This window comes from Salvia hispanica, unplaced genomic scaffold (genome assembly GCF_023119035.1).
Source record: "Salvia hispanica cultivar TCC Black 2014 unplaced genomic scaffold, UniMelb_Shisp_WGS_1.0 HiC_scaffold_1164, whole genome shotgun sequence".
NCBI classification, from domain to species: domain Eukaryota; kingdom Viridiplantae; phylum Streptophyta; class Magnoliopsida; order Lamiales; family Lamiaceae; genus Salvia; species Salvia hispanica.
The window spans coordinates 10375-30093 of record NW_025951432.1 but is presented as its reverse complement, the minus strand read 5'-3'; the positions used below and the strand labels follow the sequence as shown (position 1 = coordinate 30093).

At 34.7% G+C, this 19719-nt stretch overlaps 2 protein-coding genes and 1 pseudogene across 2 annotated transcripts; all 3 read right to left on the bottom strand.

The window, feature by feature from the left end:
• Positions 1 to 268: 268 nt before the first annotated feature.
• LOC125198017 lies at positions 269 to 1451 on the bottom strand (annotated as a pseudogene).
• A 3593-nt stretch (positions 1452 to 5044) lies between these two features.
• Positions 5045 to 5846, bottom strand: LOC125198016 (berberine bridge enzyme-like 3). The gene is made up of 3 exons (XM_048096483.1): positions 5622 to 5846; positions 5508 to 5526; positions 5045 to 5448 (listed from the first exon to the last, which is right to left on the bottom strand). Exons 1-3 carry the CDS (start codon positions 5844 to 5846, stop codon positions 5045 to 5047), a joined length of 648 nt encoding a protein of 215 aa, XP_047952440.1.
• A 3852-nt stretch (positions 5847 to 9698) lies between these two features.
• Positions 9699 to 10745, bottom strand: LOC125198014 (berberine bridge enzyme-like 13). The gene has a single exon (XM_048096482.1). The coding sequence runs from the start codon at positions 10743 to 10745 to the stop codon at positions 9699 to 9701; it is 1047 nt and encodes a 348-aa protein (XP_047952439.1).
• Between the last annotated feature and the right edge of the window lie 8974 nt (positions 10746 to 19719).

The window sequence follows — 19719 nt, the reverse complement described above, 5'->3', positions numbered from 1 at the left end:
GCAAGTGCCATTAGATATACTATATATAAAATAAACTGATCTATTTTAGTACTTAATTCAGTTCAAAATTTCAAATTATCATCCTACAGCTGATCTACTATCTTTTTAACTACTAAATCCAATCAATTTTTATTTAATTTCACGAATCAATCATCTTATTACCTCAAACAACTCATTATTCTTACAAATGACATCAAATAGTTGATTACATAAACATTTGCAATCAACCCTATTACATCGCACGAGAGTAACACTAGTTTGTCAATCTTCAGTCAACGGTGGAATGCTTTGTTGTCTTGAAGAAATTCTGGATCAACCATGTCTTCACCCGAACAAGGCGATCGAAATTATCCAAAAAGTACTTCTTACCCCAACGCTTGCTCGTGCATAGCTCGTCTTCCCTTTAGGGTTATTGACACCAATGTCGAGATCTCTGTAGTTGAGGTACGCTTGCCTAGGCGAGCACGACACATAAGGAGTCAAGTACTTGTAAAGCCTCCTCATCCAGCTTATATAGCTCTCGGAATCTTGATTCTCGCTCTCGTCCCAAAAATCAGGTGTTGGATCTTGTACAAGTTTCCGGCCCTATGAGGAAACGGAGTGGCAGAGGCCGGAATCTCGTCCATCCTCCCGCCATAAGGGCTGAAGATGATCACAGACTGGTCGGCCACTACCTCGAACATCCTCCTCCATATGCCTTCAAGCCCGGATTCAGGGATGGGCTTCTGCACGTAGTCGGATTTCGCTTTGAAGTATCTCACCGCCGGTTGAGTTCTGTTGAGCAGCATTTCGGGTGCATCGATGGGGAAACCCGCGAAGGATAAGCGGATTCGATCCAGCTCATCTCAGTGCAGTCTTCTCTCACTAACCCTAACTCGGGAAGCTCTTCTGCATCAACGGAAGCAACGTGTCGATTTTCCCAAGGAATAGTGAGTTGAATATAGCCGAATCGTCTTGTTTCTACCCTCTATGTTGGAGCTAAGATTCTCCGGTACTAGGATGACTCTCACGAATAAATCATGGTCGAATTTGGGCGCGATGGATTGCCATTTCTGTACTAGTTGAGTCGCATTTTGCTCCAGAGTCTTGCCTATGCTGAAAACAGTGACTTTTTGTGGAACATTCACCAGTTTTACCTTCCAGGCAGTTATGACGCCGAAACTGGCTCCACCGCCGCCTCTTATGGCCCAGAACAAATCTTCGCCCATTGATTTCTTGTCCAGGATTCTGCCGTTGACGTCGATGATTCTCGCGTCAATGACCTGATCCGCAGCCAGGCCGTGTTTACGCATGAGCGTACCGTATCCTCCTCCGCTGATGTGCCCACCGATGCCTATCGTCGTGCAAACCCCGGCCGGAAACCCTAGGACCGGGCTTTTCTGCGCGACCGCGTGAGTATAACGCGCCGTTTGTCGCGCCAGATCCGACCCACGCGGTTTTCTCCGCGACATCGACCGTGATTTCATCGAGATTGATCAAATCAAGGATCACGAACGGACATGTGCGACGTACGATAGTCCCTCGTAGTCATGGCCCCCGCTTCGGGTTCTGATCTGCAAGCCGCTGGCTTTGGCGCAGTAGATGACGGGAGGGATTTGGGATTCGTGCTCAGGCTGTACGATGACGGCCGGTTTCGGAGTGGAATCGGAGATGAATCTTAGGCTTTGGATGGAGAATCGGAGGATGGAAGAGTAGGATGAGTTTGAAGGGGTGTAAACGTTGCTTGAAATCGAAGAATAGTCGTTGAATTTTGGGTTAGACATTCAACAAAATCTTGGTGCTTATCCGCAGCAGAAGCTGCGTGTAAACACAAGGAGATGAGAAAAAGAAGAAGAAATTTGGAAATGTTTGGAATCTTCATGATTGAGAGATGGTGATTTTGATGAATTTGTGCTCTTGGGAGTATCTATTTATAGAAGAAGAAGTATGCAAAAGTTTGAATTTGATACGTAAGATTTGAAGTATTGTTTCGTGGAAACTTAGTTTTGGATTTATTATAGGCCACATTAATTTACTTTGAAAATTATTCTTTTACATTATATCATTCAAACTACTTTATCTAAAAAAAATATGATAGAGACAGAAATATAAAGTGAAAGTTATACTACTACGTTCACAGTTACGTCTTTTTTACCCCAACGAGTACATAAAATATTTGGTTAAATTAAAGAGTTGATTATAATACATTTTTTAGATTTATTTTGTCAGTTAACCATCTTTTTAAATTTTCTAAGTCAACTGATCTGAAAGGCATATCCAAAAAATAATCCAGTACTTCTTAGCAGTAAATATATGGATAATTAAGTTGTTCGTTGTTCAATACCTCCGTCCTGCATTAAGAGTCACTTTTTGCCATAAAAGTCCGTCAGTTTTAAGAGTCACATTTAGAATTTTTCATATTTAGTCATACAATTTTACCTTATTGTTCATCAATATTACATCAAAATGTCATTATCTACATTAAAATAAACCAAAACAAAAATAAAAAAGTCAAAAGGACCTACTTTCAACCAACTCACTTAATTTATTACACACTCTATAATCTCACATCATTTATTACACACTCCACCATCTCACTTCATTTATTAAACACTCCACCATCTCACTTCATTTATTACACACTTCAACTCTTTCTTAAAACCCGAGCCATAACAATAAGTGACTCTTAATCCAGGACGGAGGAGTAATTCTTATTTTGATAGTCCATACTCCATACTATTCATACTTAATATTTGATCTAAGATTTCGATTCTTATGTGTTTTAGCAATAAACGTTTGTTCTAGTGTACGAATCAGAGTTAATGTTTTTGAAAATTTTGGGATACGTACATGTTGTATTTGCCAAAAAAAATAGAATTAGTGTTTTAATAATGACAATTTAAATGACACTTGAAATTTATAAATTTGGATAACCAATTCTAATACTACTCCTAAAATATTATAGTTCTTGAATTCATTTCAAAGTAGCTGGATCAATCAAAAGTCCACGTCATACAAGGGCAAGATAGGAGTGCACGTATACTCTAATTTTGTTATTAATAAATAGTTATGGGTAAACGAAGAGATTTGCAAAATCATCAAATTCGAAAATATCAAGGAAATAATTTGTTTAAATTATAGCTGAAAAAGTCTTTGGTCATAAATGCTTGCCAGCATGTCATCAAAATGATGTGAATTATTCATTTATTTTTATCTCATATAGTATAAGACATGATATAAGAGTGTCTGCAATAAGGCGAACAGCCATGCCACACCACAAAATCTTGCCCGCCTAGTTTGCGTAGCCATACAAAACTTATCCGCTTAGTCATCACAAATAAATTAAAAAAATGTAAAAAAAAATGTTTTTTTGGCTGGCGGTCTCAGACTGCACAATAGGCTTGCCACCTGCACGTCACCGCCCGTCCTCGCCTCTCCCCGCTCTCTCCCTCGCGCCTATCTCCCAGGCCGGCAATAGTCTCTGCGGCTGCTGCCGCGGCTAGTTATTATTGGGGACACTCTAAGGAACGAATATTAACTCTTAATATGTTCGAGTGTATGGTGCTAGTGTAGTTTATGGCAAATAAGAGTATCTTAATCATTATCACAACACCAATATTTGAGTGGTAGATTTACTAAACTACACAAACACTAACAATTTAATTAATTAAAGTAGATGGATCTAACTTCAAGCAAGAATAACAAGTGGGGTGGAATAATAAAGAGGTAGAATCTTAATTATGGTTTTAATAGCAATATATTCAATGTAAAGTCAAATTTCTAAGTTCTATGCCATTAAGTCTTTCAAGAGCTATTAAGAAAATCACTATGGTAGAATTATGTCTCCTCTTAAAGTACTCAACTTGTAAATCACACATTAACACCAAAGTCTCCTTAATTCCAAATAGCACCCAAGATTCAAATCTTCATAAATAACCTTACGATACAACCATATATCATAGGATATCCTAATTATTTAGTTGTTTATTTGATTCACCATATCTTTCAAATTTTTTTTAGATATTTGTTTCTTGTTAATAAATTAGGTAATATTTCGCTTTATGTCTCATTGATTTTTTCAGATTTCTTTGTAAAAATAATAATAAATAGTTAAAATGGAGAAATAATAAATTAAGAGCGAAAATAATGTAGAGAAGAGTCTTATCTACATTATTTCTCTCTTACTTTACCATTTCTCTACTTTAACTATTTATTATCATTTTCACAAAATGAAAGTCAAGACCGTAAAGCTGACGATAGTAGTATTCTAGTATTCTAGTATTATAAATAAGAGAGATTATATCATTTTATTTGGCTTGAGTATCACGAATCAAAACCTAATCATACGCCAACGGAACTTCACCCACGTCCCTGCTCCACTCATATTATACTATAAAACCAATATATAAAAGTAGAGTCCACATTCCACTAATTTTTTCTGCCCACTTTACTTTATAAAATAAAATAATTCTCTAGGATCCATGCTGGTCAAATATGGGACATTTAACTATGGACGGAGGAGACAGCTTTAGCACACTCAACTTGCATAACTTTCTATATAAAGCTTCAAAAGAGGCACGTAGGATATGCTTGCAAAACTCTTCAAATAAACTCGTCAAAACATTGAAAATCATCATTTTAGAATCTTTAATTTCAAAAATTCAGTAAACTCGTCAAAACATTCAATTGATATAAATAGACAAAAGGTTCTTAAATAACATCAAAACAAAAGAAGTTGGTCCAACGCGTAAAACCATGCAAAATCCGAGTTTATCATTATTAAACATTAGACTACTAGAAAGACAGTAATGACAACAAAATTAAACTAGAAACAAATACTTCAAATTAAAAATTCTTAGCCATGGCATCAAAATTACATAAACATCCGCACGAGTGTAACACTAGTTTGTCTAAATCTTCAATGCAACGGCGGAATGCTCTGTTCATCCTTGAAAAAATTGTGGGATCAACCATCGTCTTCACCCGAACAAGACGATCGAAATTATCCGAAAAATACTTCTTACCCCAAATGCCGGCTTGTTCATAGCTCGTCTCCCCATTAGGGTTATTGGCTCCGATATCGAGATCTCGTAGTTGAAGTACGCTTGCCTCGGCGAATGACGACACAAAAGGAGCGAAGTAAGTGTATAGCCTCCCCATCCAGCTTATGTAGCTCTCGGAATCTTGACTCTGGCTCTCGTCCCAAAATATGATGTGTTGGATCATGTACAAGTTTCCCTGTCCTATGAGGAAACGGAGTGGCGGAGGCCGGAATCTCTGCCATCCTCCCTCCATAAGGGCTGAATATGATCACGGACTGGTTGGCCACCGCCTCGAGCATTAGCCTCCAGACGCCTTCAAGCCCGAATCCCGGGATGGGCTTCTGCACGTAGTCGGACTTCGCTTTGAAAAATCTCACCTTAGGTTGAAGTCTATTGAGTAGCTTTTCACGTGCAGCGATTGGGAAATCTAGGAAGAATAAGACGGATTCGATCCAGCTCAGCTCTGTGCAGTCTTCTTTCACTAACCGTAGCTCGGGAAGATCTTCTGCATCAACGGAAGCAGTGTGTCGATTTTCCCAAGGAATTGTGCTTGAAAATAGCTCGAATCGTCCTGTTCGTTACTTGTGTTTCGGAGCGTACAGTCTCCGGTTTTATGATGATTCTCAGGAACAAATCATCGACGAATTCTGGCGCGATGGATTGCCATTTGTGGATTAACTGTGTCGCGTTCTGCTCCAGAGTCTTGCCAATGTTGAAAACAGTGACTTTTTCTGGAACATCCACCAGTTGTACCTTCCAAGCAGTGATCACGCCGAAACTGGCGCCACCACCGCCTCTGATGGCCCAGAACAGATGCTCGCCCATTGATTTCCTGTCCAGGATCGTACTGTTTACGTTGACTATTCTCGATCGATGACCTGGTCCGCGGCCAGTCCGTATTTACGCAACAACATGCCATAGCCTCCCCGCTGACATGTCCGCCCATGCCTAAGGTGATGCTGACGCCAGCCGGAAACCCTAAACCGGGCTTTTCTGTGCGACCGCGTAGTATAACGCGCCGTTTGTCGCGCCGGATCCAACCCATGCGGTTTCTCCGAGGCATCGACCGTGATTTCATTGAGTTTGATCAAATCGAGGATCACGAACGGGACATGTGCGATTACGATTGTCCCTCGTAGTCATGGCCCCCGCTTCGGGGTTTTGATTTGAAGGCCGCTGGCTTTGGCGCAGTGGATGACGGGAGGGATTTGAGATTCGTGCTCCGGGGTTTTACGATTGCGGCCGGTTTCGGGGTGGAATCAGAGATGAATCTTAAGCTTTGGATGGAAAACCGAAGGATCGAAGAGTAGGATGAGTTTGAAGGGGTGTAAAGATTGCTTGAAATGGAAGAATAGTTATTGAATTTTTGGGACAGACATTCAACAAAACTTAGGGGCTCATCTGCAGCAGAAGCTGCATGTGAACCCAAAGAGATGAGAAAAAGAAGAAGAAATGTAGAAGTATTTGGATTCTTCATGTTTGAAAGATGATGAATTTGTGCTTTTGGGAGTATTTTTTTTTTAGGAGTAGTATGCAAAAGTCATTTATGGAAAAATTCTTGCTTTTTGGAAAAATTCTTATTTCATTAGTAAAATGCTGATTTTTTCTATGTTGGGGATTTTATATTAGAGTTTCAACAACATGAATTTATTTTGTTTACTATTTTGGTAGAAATGCACACGTTCTATAACCTAAAAAACGTTTGTTCTAGTGTACCCTGTGGAATTAATGTTTGTAAAAATTTTTTGGCCATGTTGTAGTTGCCAAAGAAAATAGAATTATATTTAAATGTTTTAATTATGTCATTTTAAAAGTTATTTGAAATTTATAAATTTGGGTAACCAATTCAACAGTTAATATTAAAATAGCCAAAGTTTTTTAAAAGTTTGATCCTACACAATATATTTGGGTCTATTTTAACTCATCAAGTAGGTCAAAAAAATGATTGACCGTTAACTTTTCCCCGTAATTAAATTTTTAAGAAAACATAAGAGTATTATATAGGGGCCAATAGATAACAAATTTTAAAGTGTAGGACCAAAAAAATTTTGGGGCAAATAAAAGGGGTCAATGGACTTTGGTCACTAAATATTACTACGATTATTTTTGAATATATTAAAAAAGGGAAAAAAAGCTGAAGGAAATTCAAAAAATATACTAATCAACCCTATAACTTTGTTCTATCTAAAATATTCTCTTTTTCCGGACTAAGAACACTTTTCCATTTGTATTCATAAATAACGCATTATTTTTTTTGGAAATAAGCAATAAACCCAATTTCTTTTTCCAATTACAATACCCAAACCCTTTTTTTTCTTTTTATACTTACATTTGTTTTCTCTCTCCAGTTACACAAAATCAACAATTTTAAAATCTCGGTAACAAAAAAACATGTTTTTTTAAACCCCAGAGGGAAAGGGGAGTATTGCGTATTTCATTTGTTTTATATCAATTCATTGTTTCTTCCATTTTTTTTAATTCTAGATCCGCCATCAACGAAAAAATAATTGTATTGCATCTAAGCAAGTCAATTTAGATCCGCTACATCAACGAATAAATAATGTGTATTGCATCTAAGCAAGTCTTTGGCTAATCTAATGCATGTCATCATGCCATCAGAATCATGTGCATTGATCATTGTTTCATTTTCTATCCAGCCCAAAGTTGTCATATCCATTATTACATGTCTCCCGCCCCACTATAAGTGTAACATCTCGAATTTTAAACCCAATTTTTAAAAACCCTAAAATTTATTGTTGATGACGGGGGTGGAATGCACTTATTGCATGTGATGCTATGGGGTTGAGTCTAGGGTTTGGGTGAGAGTTTGAAAAGTCAAACTTATTGTTTTTGGGACGGGGATGTGATTTATTAATTTATGAATTGAATTATTTGTTAAGGGTAAGTGAGAATATTAGAAAAAATTTTCATAAATACTAGCCCCCTAATTGTTGAAATTTTCGAACCCAGCCCCCTTGGAGGGGGAATTTCTTTTTTTGGTTTTAAATTTTAAATTTTTGGGTTTTTTCCCAAATTAAATCCAAGCCCCATATTTCCTTATTTTTAAAGGGGAAAAAATCGAGTTTCCTTAGTGTTTTTCCCAAAATCACCTATTGGGGGAAGGGAAATAATTATTTTATTTTAGTTAATCCCTTATTTGATTTCCTTCCATACCTAGAATTTAAATATTCTCAAATCTTTCCATACCTCAAAATTTTGTTTTATCTTATTTTATTTAAATATTGAAAATCCATGCCTTTTTTAAAAAAGGGCATAGGGAGATTTCAACCCCTTTTTGGGAGAATTCTTATTTTTATTTTGCCCCGTGATATTTTATTCTACCCCTGAAATATCCAAAACAAAATTTTGGCAAATTTAAAAAAAGTTTAATTTTAAAAACCTAAATGCCTTAACCCTAGAGCTTATTTTGGTATTTCTTCCCCTACTCCATAATATTGATTATTTAATTGTGGAGAAAAAAATCTTACCAAATATTCAAAGTCTTTTAAATTTTTAAAAAAAATTTAGCCATCTTTTTGCCCCCCCCAAAAGTACACCCCCCCCTCTTCCACACTCTCTCAATTTTCTTCTACTTTTCTTCAATAATCTTTCAACCTTTGAAAGAATTTAAATTTGATCCAAAATCTTGAAAAACCCAAGTCTAATATTTAAATTTCCCTACCGATTTTTTCTCATAAGGTATTTTATATTCATCTTCTTCTTTTACCCACTCATCTTTTTTTTAACCGATTAATGGGTCTTCTTGAACCCTCATGCATCTTGGTGGAGTGAAATGGGAAAAAGGGGGATATAATATGTTACATGTGGGGGGCGTGTGTGTACGTGTTGTGTGTGTGTGTGTTGTATTTGTGTAGTGTGTGTTTGATGGCTAAATATTCTTGTGTGACATATGTTGATGTTAATCTAGATTTGGAGATGCGAATGGAACTTGTGTGATAAACATGATCTTGATTGATTAGTAATGATAAGATAAATTGATGGGAAAAGGGGAAAAATATTGAGACATGCAGAGTAAAGTAGTGTTGAACCTAATTTTGATATGTGCCTATGTGATTAAAAAGGGGCTTTGGTTAAAAGGATAACGGGCGAAACCTTTTAAATCAAGTGTCGAGGTGGCCTTTTTCTTAAAATTCTTTTTTTTTTGTCAAAAATGTTGATTGGGTTATAAAGGGTTTGGGTTTTAACTTTTTGCCATGCCCATTTTGTTTTTTGTGATATTATGTGCCCGGCCCCAGTTTGTGAGTTCGCTCCATTGGGCTATAGGGCTATGAATGTGACTATAAAATTTGGGTCCGGGATGGGCCCAAACCTACCGGGGGTGTACACGATGGGACGGGGGCCGTCCTTTCTAGTCGGCCGGTCGTGGGCGTAAAGTGTGGCCACACTTTCGCACCATGGGAATGATTGTGATTTTTATTTTGTTGAGGAAAATGGAAGTTATTTTAGCGGCATGGAAGATATTTTTGTGATACCCTGATATTTTATAACACTTAAAACTCGAGTTCACTTGGTAAGGGTGGCATAACTTATAAAATGTTTTGGCAATGGCTCCAGTATTTCAAAATACCAACGCATGTGTTTTCCTTTTGTGCGGGGTTGAACGATGGACGGTGGCGGGGTTGAGCATGTAATTAATTAAGATGGTTGTTTTGGACTTCAAGCGTATTTTTCTTCATACATAGCTACTCTTTCTGGTATACTTTGCTCGTTTCTAAAAAAGTTCGATGGGTCGACTCTAGTCTTCACACTAACCAATTTCCTAAAATTGCTCTTAAAATACCTCTCCCCCCAAACTCTAGCCTGTTCAAAAGTAGTATTCCCTTCACCATTCCTCCCTAAATCAAGATCCCTATAATTCACATACGCACCCCTCGGGTTCCGGGTGACGTGGCGGGCCATGTAGGCGTAGAGCCCTCTGATCCAACCAAGTCTCCCTTCTGCTTCGTTCGCGAACGCCCATCCCACACCATAATGGATCATGAACACATTCCCCTTCCGATGAGGAAACGGCGTTTCCTCATCGGAATAAGCGCTCAGAGCTCCCCCGAAAGGGCTCAGCTCTAATTCAACGCCTACTCGTCCTTCTAGAAGAAACCTCCACATCTCCCTCAGACCGCTCACTGGGATCGGAGCGCTCACGAAGTCGGACTTTCCTTTGAAGTAGGAGCCGGGGCCGCCTTGCGCTGGCCGATCCGTCAACACGTCTAGGGTTTGGTTGTCGATGTTTGCGAAGAAGAGAAGGGATTCAGCCCAACTCATCTCAACGCAGTCTTGCTCGGTCAATCCGAGTTCAGGAAATTGTCCACCCATGGCCGTCAGAAGATCACTTGGTTTTCCAAGGTACAGCGACGTGAAGGAAGCAGCGACTGTGCGGTTTCCGCTCGTCGGAGAGTTGGTAGGGTTTACGAATAGCCTCATGAGGAGATTCTCGTCGACCTTGTCGGCAATGTGTTGCCATTTGTCGACGAGCTCGGTCGCATTTTCTTCCAGCGTTCTTGTCACGTTGAAGATGGTGATGGTTTCGGGGACGGTGACTAATGTAACCGTGAATTCTAGAATGATCCCAAAGCTTGTGCCTCCGCCGCCTCTGATTGCCCAGAACAGATCTTTGCCCATGGTTCGCCGGTCCAGGACCTCGCCGTCTGCGTTGATTAGTAAGGCGTCGATGATGTGGTCGGCGGCGAGGGAGTGTTTGCGCGACATCATGCTGTACCTGTTGGAATATTGCAATCAGTCAAGAGAAGAAATCTCTACTACTTTATTATTCAACCCCAAATTTTTTTTGTATTTTCTATGTTTGGAATCCCCAGTTTTACGTTAGACGTTTTCATAAAGTTGTGTTACCTTTTTAATTCGGGAATTTTGAGAGACGTTCGTTCCCCGTTTTTTAAAAAGGTAAATCCTTTATGAAAAGGGGGTAACTTTTAAAAATTAATGATTGAATGGGTTTTTAAAAAAGTGGAAACCCGACTCACTTTTTTTTTTTCCATGTTATGTTTTGAAATATTCACGCCCCTTTTTAGTTCTCTTTTTAATATTATATAGTTAATTAATCAACTATCAACTAGTAGTACTATAAGAAACGAAAAAGGGCCAAAAGAATTTTTAAAATATTAGAAATACATTTATGTAGTAACAATCTATTAGACAATTAAATACATAAAGTTATAGTACTCCAGATAAGAATGGAAATTTATTTAATTATGAGAATCAAGATTTGGAAAAAAAAATTAAAAAAACATTCAACCAACATAATTAACCCCATTATGAAACTATTATTTTTTCCAAATACATTAATAATTGCCATTATATTTTGGGAAAGGGAGAAAAAATTTAAAATATATTTTTTATTGTATATATTAAATTGCCCATTAATTTCATCAATCCCATAAATTTTTATTCCCCCTCCTTAAAGTATAAATATCTTATTTGGACGGATTTTAATGTGTGATTGGGAAAATAAAAGAAGATAAATGGTAGGGAAATAGTGTTAGAGGAAAAGGGGCTCCCATCATTAGTAGTGTATTGTAATATAGTATAATTTTTAAATAAAATGATGTGTAAAGGTAATGTGATTGATTAACTTTTTCAAAATTTAAAAAGTTTTTTTCCTTTTAAAGAGGGTGGAGCAATGAATTGACATTCATTAATCTCGTTAATAAATCAGTCAACATTTTTACCCCCTATAACTTATAATAATTAGTTTCAATTCAAAAAAAAAAAACCTAAAATTTCAAAAATATTCAGGTTTCTAAAATTTTTAACCCAAACTGTATCTTTCAAATTCAATGTTAACAAATTATGAAATTCTAAATCTTTAAATTTGGTTCAACAGCTTGAATGTGATAGTATGGGAGGTAGGACAATCATTGGGACCTTTTTTTTTTAAATTTTTTTTTCATTTTTATACTTTTCCAAATAATTCTCAAAAAAATAAATTATATATCTATATAATATTTGTATATGGAGTATATTATAGAGGATAAACCCTTTTTTAAGAAAAATTTTTAAATTTTGATTCGATACACGAAAAAAAAAAATAATATAGGGGGCCCAGATCATGAGTTTTGGGGTTCAAATCTATATTCAATGTCAAGGGATAAAACTTCACGGGAGGACCCCCTACTAGCCCCAAAATTTCCAATAAACTCCTACTCCACATTCACAACAAAAAAAAAAATAATCCACCATCCCTATATTAAAATTGTCCATAGTTCGATATAATTTTTAGATGATGATTCTCCCATTCAGTATAGACTGTATAGTTAATGTAATGGGTTTTTTTTTCTAAGTTGAATTGCAGCGATAAATTGATAAACCCAATTTAGTTACCCACAAACAACCTTTTACTAGGATTGGGTTTTTTTTAAAAATATGATTGATTTTCAAATAAAATACTCCGCAATTATGGGGTTATCAATTATAAACGCTCACTTTTTTAAGTAGGAGTAGTGTAGAAATATTAACAAATGATGACCCTTTTAATATCCCCCAACAATTTTTATATGATTTTTTTTTTTTAAAAATTCATTACTTAAAAATTTTTTTAAGGTAAAACAAATTTTTATGGGAAAATTTTTTTTTATTTCGGAGTTAATTAATTAAGGCCTTTATATATGATTTTTTTTTTTAAAAATTCATTACGTAAAAAAAATTTTGAAGGCAAAACAAATTTTATGGAAATTTATTTTTATTTAGGAGTAATTAGTTAAAGCAAAAGAAATTCTGTTGTCAGGACTTCAACCGGGTCTCTCGGGTGAGAATATCCTAACCAACTAGACTACAACGGATTTGTTATAGGATTGTTAAAATGGTTTTTAAGTCTATTTAGTGGGCTTATAAATGTTGGCCAAAATGGGTTAGGGGTTTTGCAAGTTACTATGTTTTGTAGCATGTACTCTATGATATAGTTGTGCTTGGAATGGAGGATAATACTGTAGCTCAAGGAAGAGGAAGAACGTAAATTAAAAGTGACATTTATCGAGTTGAACTACTTAGTTTTGTGATTGACATGTTCAGTCAACATGAACTGAATCAACGGTTGGATGAAGTAACATATTTATTTTTACACTTGACATGTTTTGTTTTTAAAATCCGACCAGTTGCTTAATTTTACGAGGTGTTATCCGTCTGAATTTTCTGAAAATATTTCGTATGAGAACGGAAGTTGTATGAAAATTTTTTGGAAAATGTTTGCCCCTAATTTTTTAAAGATGAGACTTTTGGGAAAATAAATTAACTTACTCCCCCCTCGCAAATCCGTTTTTTTTTTTAGCCCGCCCGCGAATAAGAGTCACGGTTCACTTTTACCATAAATGGTTATAGGTCCACCTTCCACTAACTCATTTCACCACATTTCATTTAAAACTAATATATATAAGTGGGCCTCTATTCACTAACTTTTTCCCCCCACTTTTTAACTTTTCTTAAATTTCTTGAGAGGGGAGTACTTACGTTACAAAATAATTTTAATTTATATGTCAATCAATCTACTCATTTAATCATCATTTTATTTAAATTTAATATATATAAGTGGGACCCTATTCCATAACTTTCTTCCCCATTTTTCTTAATTTTTTTAATAATAGTCTCAAAAAATGAGAGCCCTAATGGCGGACGGAGGAGTACTAGGGTACAACAAAAATTTTTTAATTTTATATCTCAAGAATCAATATTTTCTTTCAATAAAAAATGTAAACATACTTCAAATTGACATTGTTTACTTTTTTATTTGGTAATCAATTAAAGTATTACATATCAGGCCGGACCACTTAATTGTCCGATTATTTTAAATTTTAGTGCTTGGTGTTTAAGTGTTATGAATGCGCTCAAAATCAAGTGAATGTTAGTATATCGTTGTGACCGCCCAAAATTTTTGTCTTGAGGAGTTTCTCATACTAAACTTTTAGTTACACTAGTATCACCACGCTTGGGTAACCACTCATTCTCTTTTTTTAAAATTTATTTTAAACTGTAAAATGTTTTTATAAATTCAAAAAAATATTTTTGTAGAAATCTGAAATCAAAATATATAAAAAAAAAATTTTTTAAAAAAAATAAAAAATTTAAAAAAGAAAAATAAAAAAAATCGAAAAAAATTATTATTTCAAGTTCTAAACTCAAAAAACCAAATAAGTTTATAAACAAAAAATTGACACAAATCACATACCCCCTCGCCCAAAAAAAAAGACCCTTTTGGTATGCCGTTTTTAAGGAATTGGTAAAGTAAAGAGAGGGGGAAAAAAAGTGGTAAAGTGGGAAAAGGGGGAAAGGGGGGAAAAGTATGAAAATAAATTTTCCCCTTGTAAGAAAGGATCTATTTTTTGGCGCCCAAAATGGAAAAAGTGACATTGTTTGTGGGGAGAGAGTATCATTTAAATCACTTTTAGATCAATACTAAAAAAAATCAAAACCCTTCAAAAAAATAATGTATAGATCAAATCACAACAAAAATACAAAAAAAAAAGATGGAATATACAAGATAGCCGATAGTATTTTAATTATTTATAAAAAAAAATAACTATATTTTCTAAGGGTTAAAAAATTTTAAAAAGGGACTACAATTTAAATGTTTGATCCAAAAAAAAAAAAATTAGACAACTTTAGAAATCAACCATCACATACACATATTTCATATACTTGAATTTATAGGGAAGAGCATGTTTTGGGAAAAGCATTGATGTGGTGTTATGCTCTTATGGAAGATCTGATATTGAAAATCAAAAAAATGGATCCAATATTTGGGTAGAATATTTTATTTTTACAAAAGGAATAACGAATTGATACTACTAAATATATGAGCAAACCTAAGCCTCTATTAAGAATAAAATGAAAATTTAAATTTTTTCAAATCACATTGTAAATACTTCAAATACTAACGTGGGGTATAAATTTAAATATATTAATTTGAAATTAAAAATAATATTATAAAAATTTAGTTTTACATAATTAATTAACAAAAATATTTAGTCATATAAATATCATTTATAATATTCTAAATAACTAATCTCAAAACAATAAAAAATTGTAAATGCAAACCTATATAGATATACACATGCTAAAAATTATTAAAACTTAGTCATCAACAATAAATACACACCATCCACGAAGATGATTTTTTATTCTACGATCGAAAGATGGCAGTTTTCTTCGGTTTGAAGGAATTGTATGGATGATACTCTTCTCAATGATGCCAAATAATTCCCTATGTGAATAAACTAAAAATGAAGAATAATTGTATAATTAAATTGTTTTTTTTTCTTAGCAAAAATTTTCGCCCACTCTCTTGAGGGAATTACAATTAAATTGTTAGTATACGATATAATATCATTCTTCTATTGTAGATAGGATCCAAAGAAAAAGTAACACGATAAGAAGCAAAAATAAATTAAATAATCAAACTAAAAACAAAAACAACAGGGAAAGGGAAAATAACATGTTAAACTATGAATTCATCCAATAAATGACAAAAAAAAAAATTTGATGAACAATAAACAGGAAAGATAGTTTAGACTTTAGAGAGAAGAAAATTAAGCGAAAGGATAAATGGTTTAAAAAAAGAAAGTTGAGCAAATCTTTTGTGAACATATCAAAAAAAGAGATCATTAGATCCAAAAAAAATAGAAAGATATTTTAGAGAAGAAAGCTAACCTCTTATGGCCATAAATTGCATAATATCTGCAAAAATAAAAAACATTCCCCCATAAGCAATAAAAACAAATCGAAGATTTAGAGAGGAGAAAAGAAACTAACCACCCATTAACTCCTATTAATTTTAAATAACTTCCCACTAACTTCAAATAACAATTTAATTAAAAAAATAGTTTTTATTTAAATAATAATATCTATTTTAAATGTATTTCCCTAAATATCCAAAAATTCTACTTATTTCCTAAAATACCCAAAACTAGCCTTTTATATATTTATAGATTTCTGATATATCTTATGCCTATAATTTACAGTAGATCTCTATTTTCCCATATGCGTTAACATTTCAATTCTAATTCCTATGCATACATTTAATTTTTTATGAATGTTTAAGGTAAATGTGATTTTTTTTAAAGTATTGATCAAATTTGGAGTCATAAGAAATTAATATCCATGTGCAAAAGGTCAGAATAGATAAGATTGTCTCTTTTTTTCCCCCTAAAATACCATTATTCTTGACTCATTGATGAGAAAAATCTAATTTTATCATCCTTTATTTCTTTTGAGACCACACACTAGTGTCATGACTCACTAGTCACTTATTATTCTTAATTTCAAATCAATCATATCATTTACATCTAGGGATGAAAGTTCGGATCCGCGGTACCAAACCAAAATTCGTACCAGAACCGAAATCTAAAAAATATCATACCCATACCGACCGTATGTTAATTCGGGTACCCTAATACCGATGCGGGTACCCAATCCAACTAATCGGTCCCATAAACCGGAATTATTATATTTAAAATTTATTCTTTTATATAAATTAAATTGTGATGAGAATAGAAATTATTAAAAATCACACAATACTTATACTATTTATTGACTATAATTCTAAATTATATAAAATAGACCTTAGACAAATAGACACTACTTAATTTTAAAATAAATTTTTTTTTTTGGTATAAATTGAAACATAAAGGGATTATAAAAGAGATTAAAATAATTTTTTAAGACATTAAATAACATGTAAATAAAATGGAGAAATCATAACTAATTAACTATATATTTTCAAAAGATAAAAGTAAAAACATAAAAAATCAACATGAAGCCTTAAAAAAGAGAAACGGCAAAAAGGGAAGCGGGAGGCGGAAAAAAACTTGAAAAGTGAGGTGAAAATTATAAATCTACATGTGATTAAATAAAGTTCCCCTAGATTTCCCTTTGGGGGGGGCCTGGCCCCTATCTAAAAAAAAATATTTATCACAAATAAAAATTTTCTTTAACGGGTTTTGGGGTTAATGGGTTTTCCCCTAAACCCGAAAAACCCTCATTAAATCCCCCAAACCCGTACCAACCCATTATTTGGGGTTTTGGGGCCCCTTTTAACGGGTTTGGGGCGGGGGAATCCCCAAAACCCCGCGGAAAATTTTCGGACTATTTACATCTAACTAAAGTACTTTGCCTACATTGACAAACAAACTAATCATTTTTCCATATTTACGCATGCTAATTTTGTGAAAAGAAGAAAATAAATGATCCCCTTTGATTTACATCTTTATATCTTTATTTAATAATACTAGTAATTTAATGAGATATTATAAGATTCAAAATCTTTTATAAAATTTTCCCCTCCCGTCCCCCAAAACTTATAAATAAAAATCTATTGGTTGTCGGATGGGGAAATTTTTCTCGGGCTTCTTCTTTTTGGGGGCACGGGGGGGATTGCTATCGGAGGCTTGAAACTTGAAATTGCAGGGGGTTCCAAACTTGAAATTCCAATGCATTTCTTATTTAAAAATTTAAATCATTTGAAAAATTGCACAAAAAAGGGATGAAACTTGAAATTGGGAGAGCGTGTACTAAAAGTTAAAAATTGAAATTTGGTTGGGGAAAAACCCTTCTAGGGTTTTGTAAAAATGCCCCCAAACGGGTTCACCACTTTACGCAAGAAAATCACGCCGGGAAATAGGTCATCGATGGGGAATATGGACGCCAAACGGCATAACCTTGGATAGGGAAAACAATGAGCGGATCTTCGGGGCCCTCGGGGGCGATGGAGGGACCGGGGGGATCCCGCGAAAGGTACAACGATGGATGTTCGAAACAAAACCCCTTTTCAATGTTGGGAGGACTCGGGGCAAACAATACCCAAATTTAAATTTCCAAAGGAAACCCTCGGCCCGAATTCGTATGATTTGTTCTGAGAATCATCATATTACGAACATGCTCCCTAAAAAAGGGGAAAAAAAGATGATTCGAGCTATATTAAATTATTCCTTGAAAAAAACTCACATTGCTTGTTGATGCGAAGAGTTTCCGAGTTTGGGGTTAGTGAAAACGCACGATGAGCTGGATGAATCGTCTTATCATTCGGAGTTCCCTTTACCGAAATCCTTCACGGAACTAAATGCGATAAAATACTTAAAACCAAGTCGACTCCCGGGGAAAGCCCATCCCGAATCGGGAAAAAAGGCATATGGAGGAGGATGATCATCCTCGCCCACGGCGGGAGGATGTCAAATTACTTATTTAATTAATCAATTATCGTTTCTCATAATTTTTCTAGAACGTTATGAGTCCTTTATTTTTGTTAATTTTTACTATTAAAATAGTAGTAATAATTTTGGTGTAAGACAATAGTAAAGCTCATTAAACTACTTTCACTAACCATGAGTATACGCATCAATAAATTTGGATTCTTCTTCGGGGGGCACGGGCGGACGGGGCACCTGGTGGATGCTTCGGTGCAAAAAAATCAGCCCCGGAGGGGCCCTTCCCAAAATTTCCCATTCCTTCTTCTTCTTCTTCTTCTTTTCTTCTTCTTCTTCTTCTTTTCTTTTCCCTTCTTCTTCTTCTTCTTCTTCTTCTTCTTCTTCTTCTTTTTCTCCCCTTTTTGCTCACCGGCTTTGGGGAAAAACCCATGTTTTTTCAAATGTATAACCCAAAAAATTCAACAACATTGTTTACACTTCAAACTCATCCCACTCTTCCTCCTTCAATTCTCCTCCAAAACATCAAACTCTCTGCTTTCACTCAAACCATCCGCATCGTTAAAGAGCACAAATCTAAAAACCTCCGCTCCCCGGCCAAAAATCGGGCCCCTTTAAATCATTAGGCGTTTAAATTCCTTTAAAAACGTTAACCTAAAACGGGGCCAACAATTATTAAAATGGTTGTTCTCAACCAATAATGCCGGTTAAAATTTTTTATCTTCTTTACTTTTTTTTTTTCACTTTCTTTATAAAATCAAACACACATCCTTTTAAAAAAAAAAAAAAAACAAGTTTCCCCTTTCGTGCCTCCAACAAAATTATACTAATTCTAAGCAACAAAAGATAGTGACAATGCTTAAACGGCGTTTGTGTCAGAATAACTTGAAATTTGCACGTGCAAATTTCAATTTCCCAAATTTCCCGTTGTTTCAAGTCATTCGAAAAATTCGCGTTTTCGGCATCATCGGCGTAAGCGCATCAATAGTTCACGAAAAATTTTATTTTAATATATTCATCAAATAAGTATACTACAAAATAAAATTAGAGAATAATGTTAGTCATTAACATAAACTAGATGTGAGTATTCTCATTTTTCACACAAAGTGACAACAAAATCTCGGGAGATAACTCATGTACTATCCCTCTATATAAAATGTGAGATTACTTTATATCATTGTCATTATTTTTATATCATTGTCATTATTTTTATTCATAATCTAGCATGCATTATGCATATATTCCTCTTTTTATTCAACAGAACAACCAATTAAGAGTCCTATAAAACACAAAACATACGAAGATTAAAAGCAAACAATACCTCCATACCATAATTGATTTAGAGTAAAAATTGCATAATTGCTCTTATATCTTTTGATTGGGAAAACCCAAAAACAACTCATCCATAAGCATTAAAACTATACTTATTTCATAGAAAATGACTATGGGTAAACGGGAGTAGTCGTGGCCTATTGGGCTCGTTGGAAAAAGACTAGGAAACAATATATATGCTTCCTCTACTTTTCTATGGTATGTGT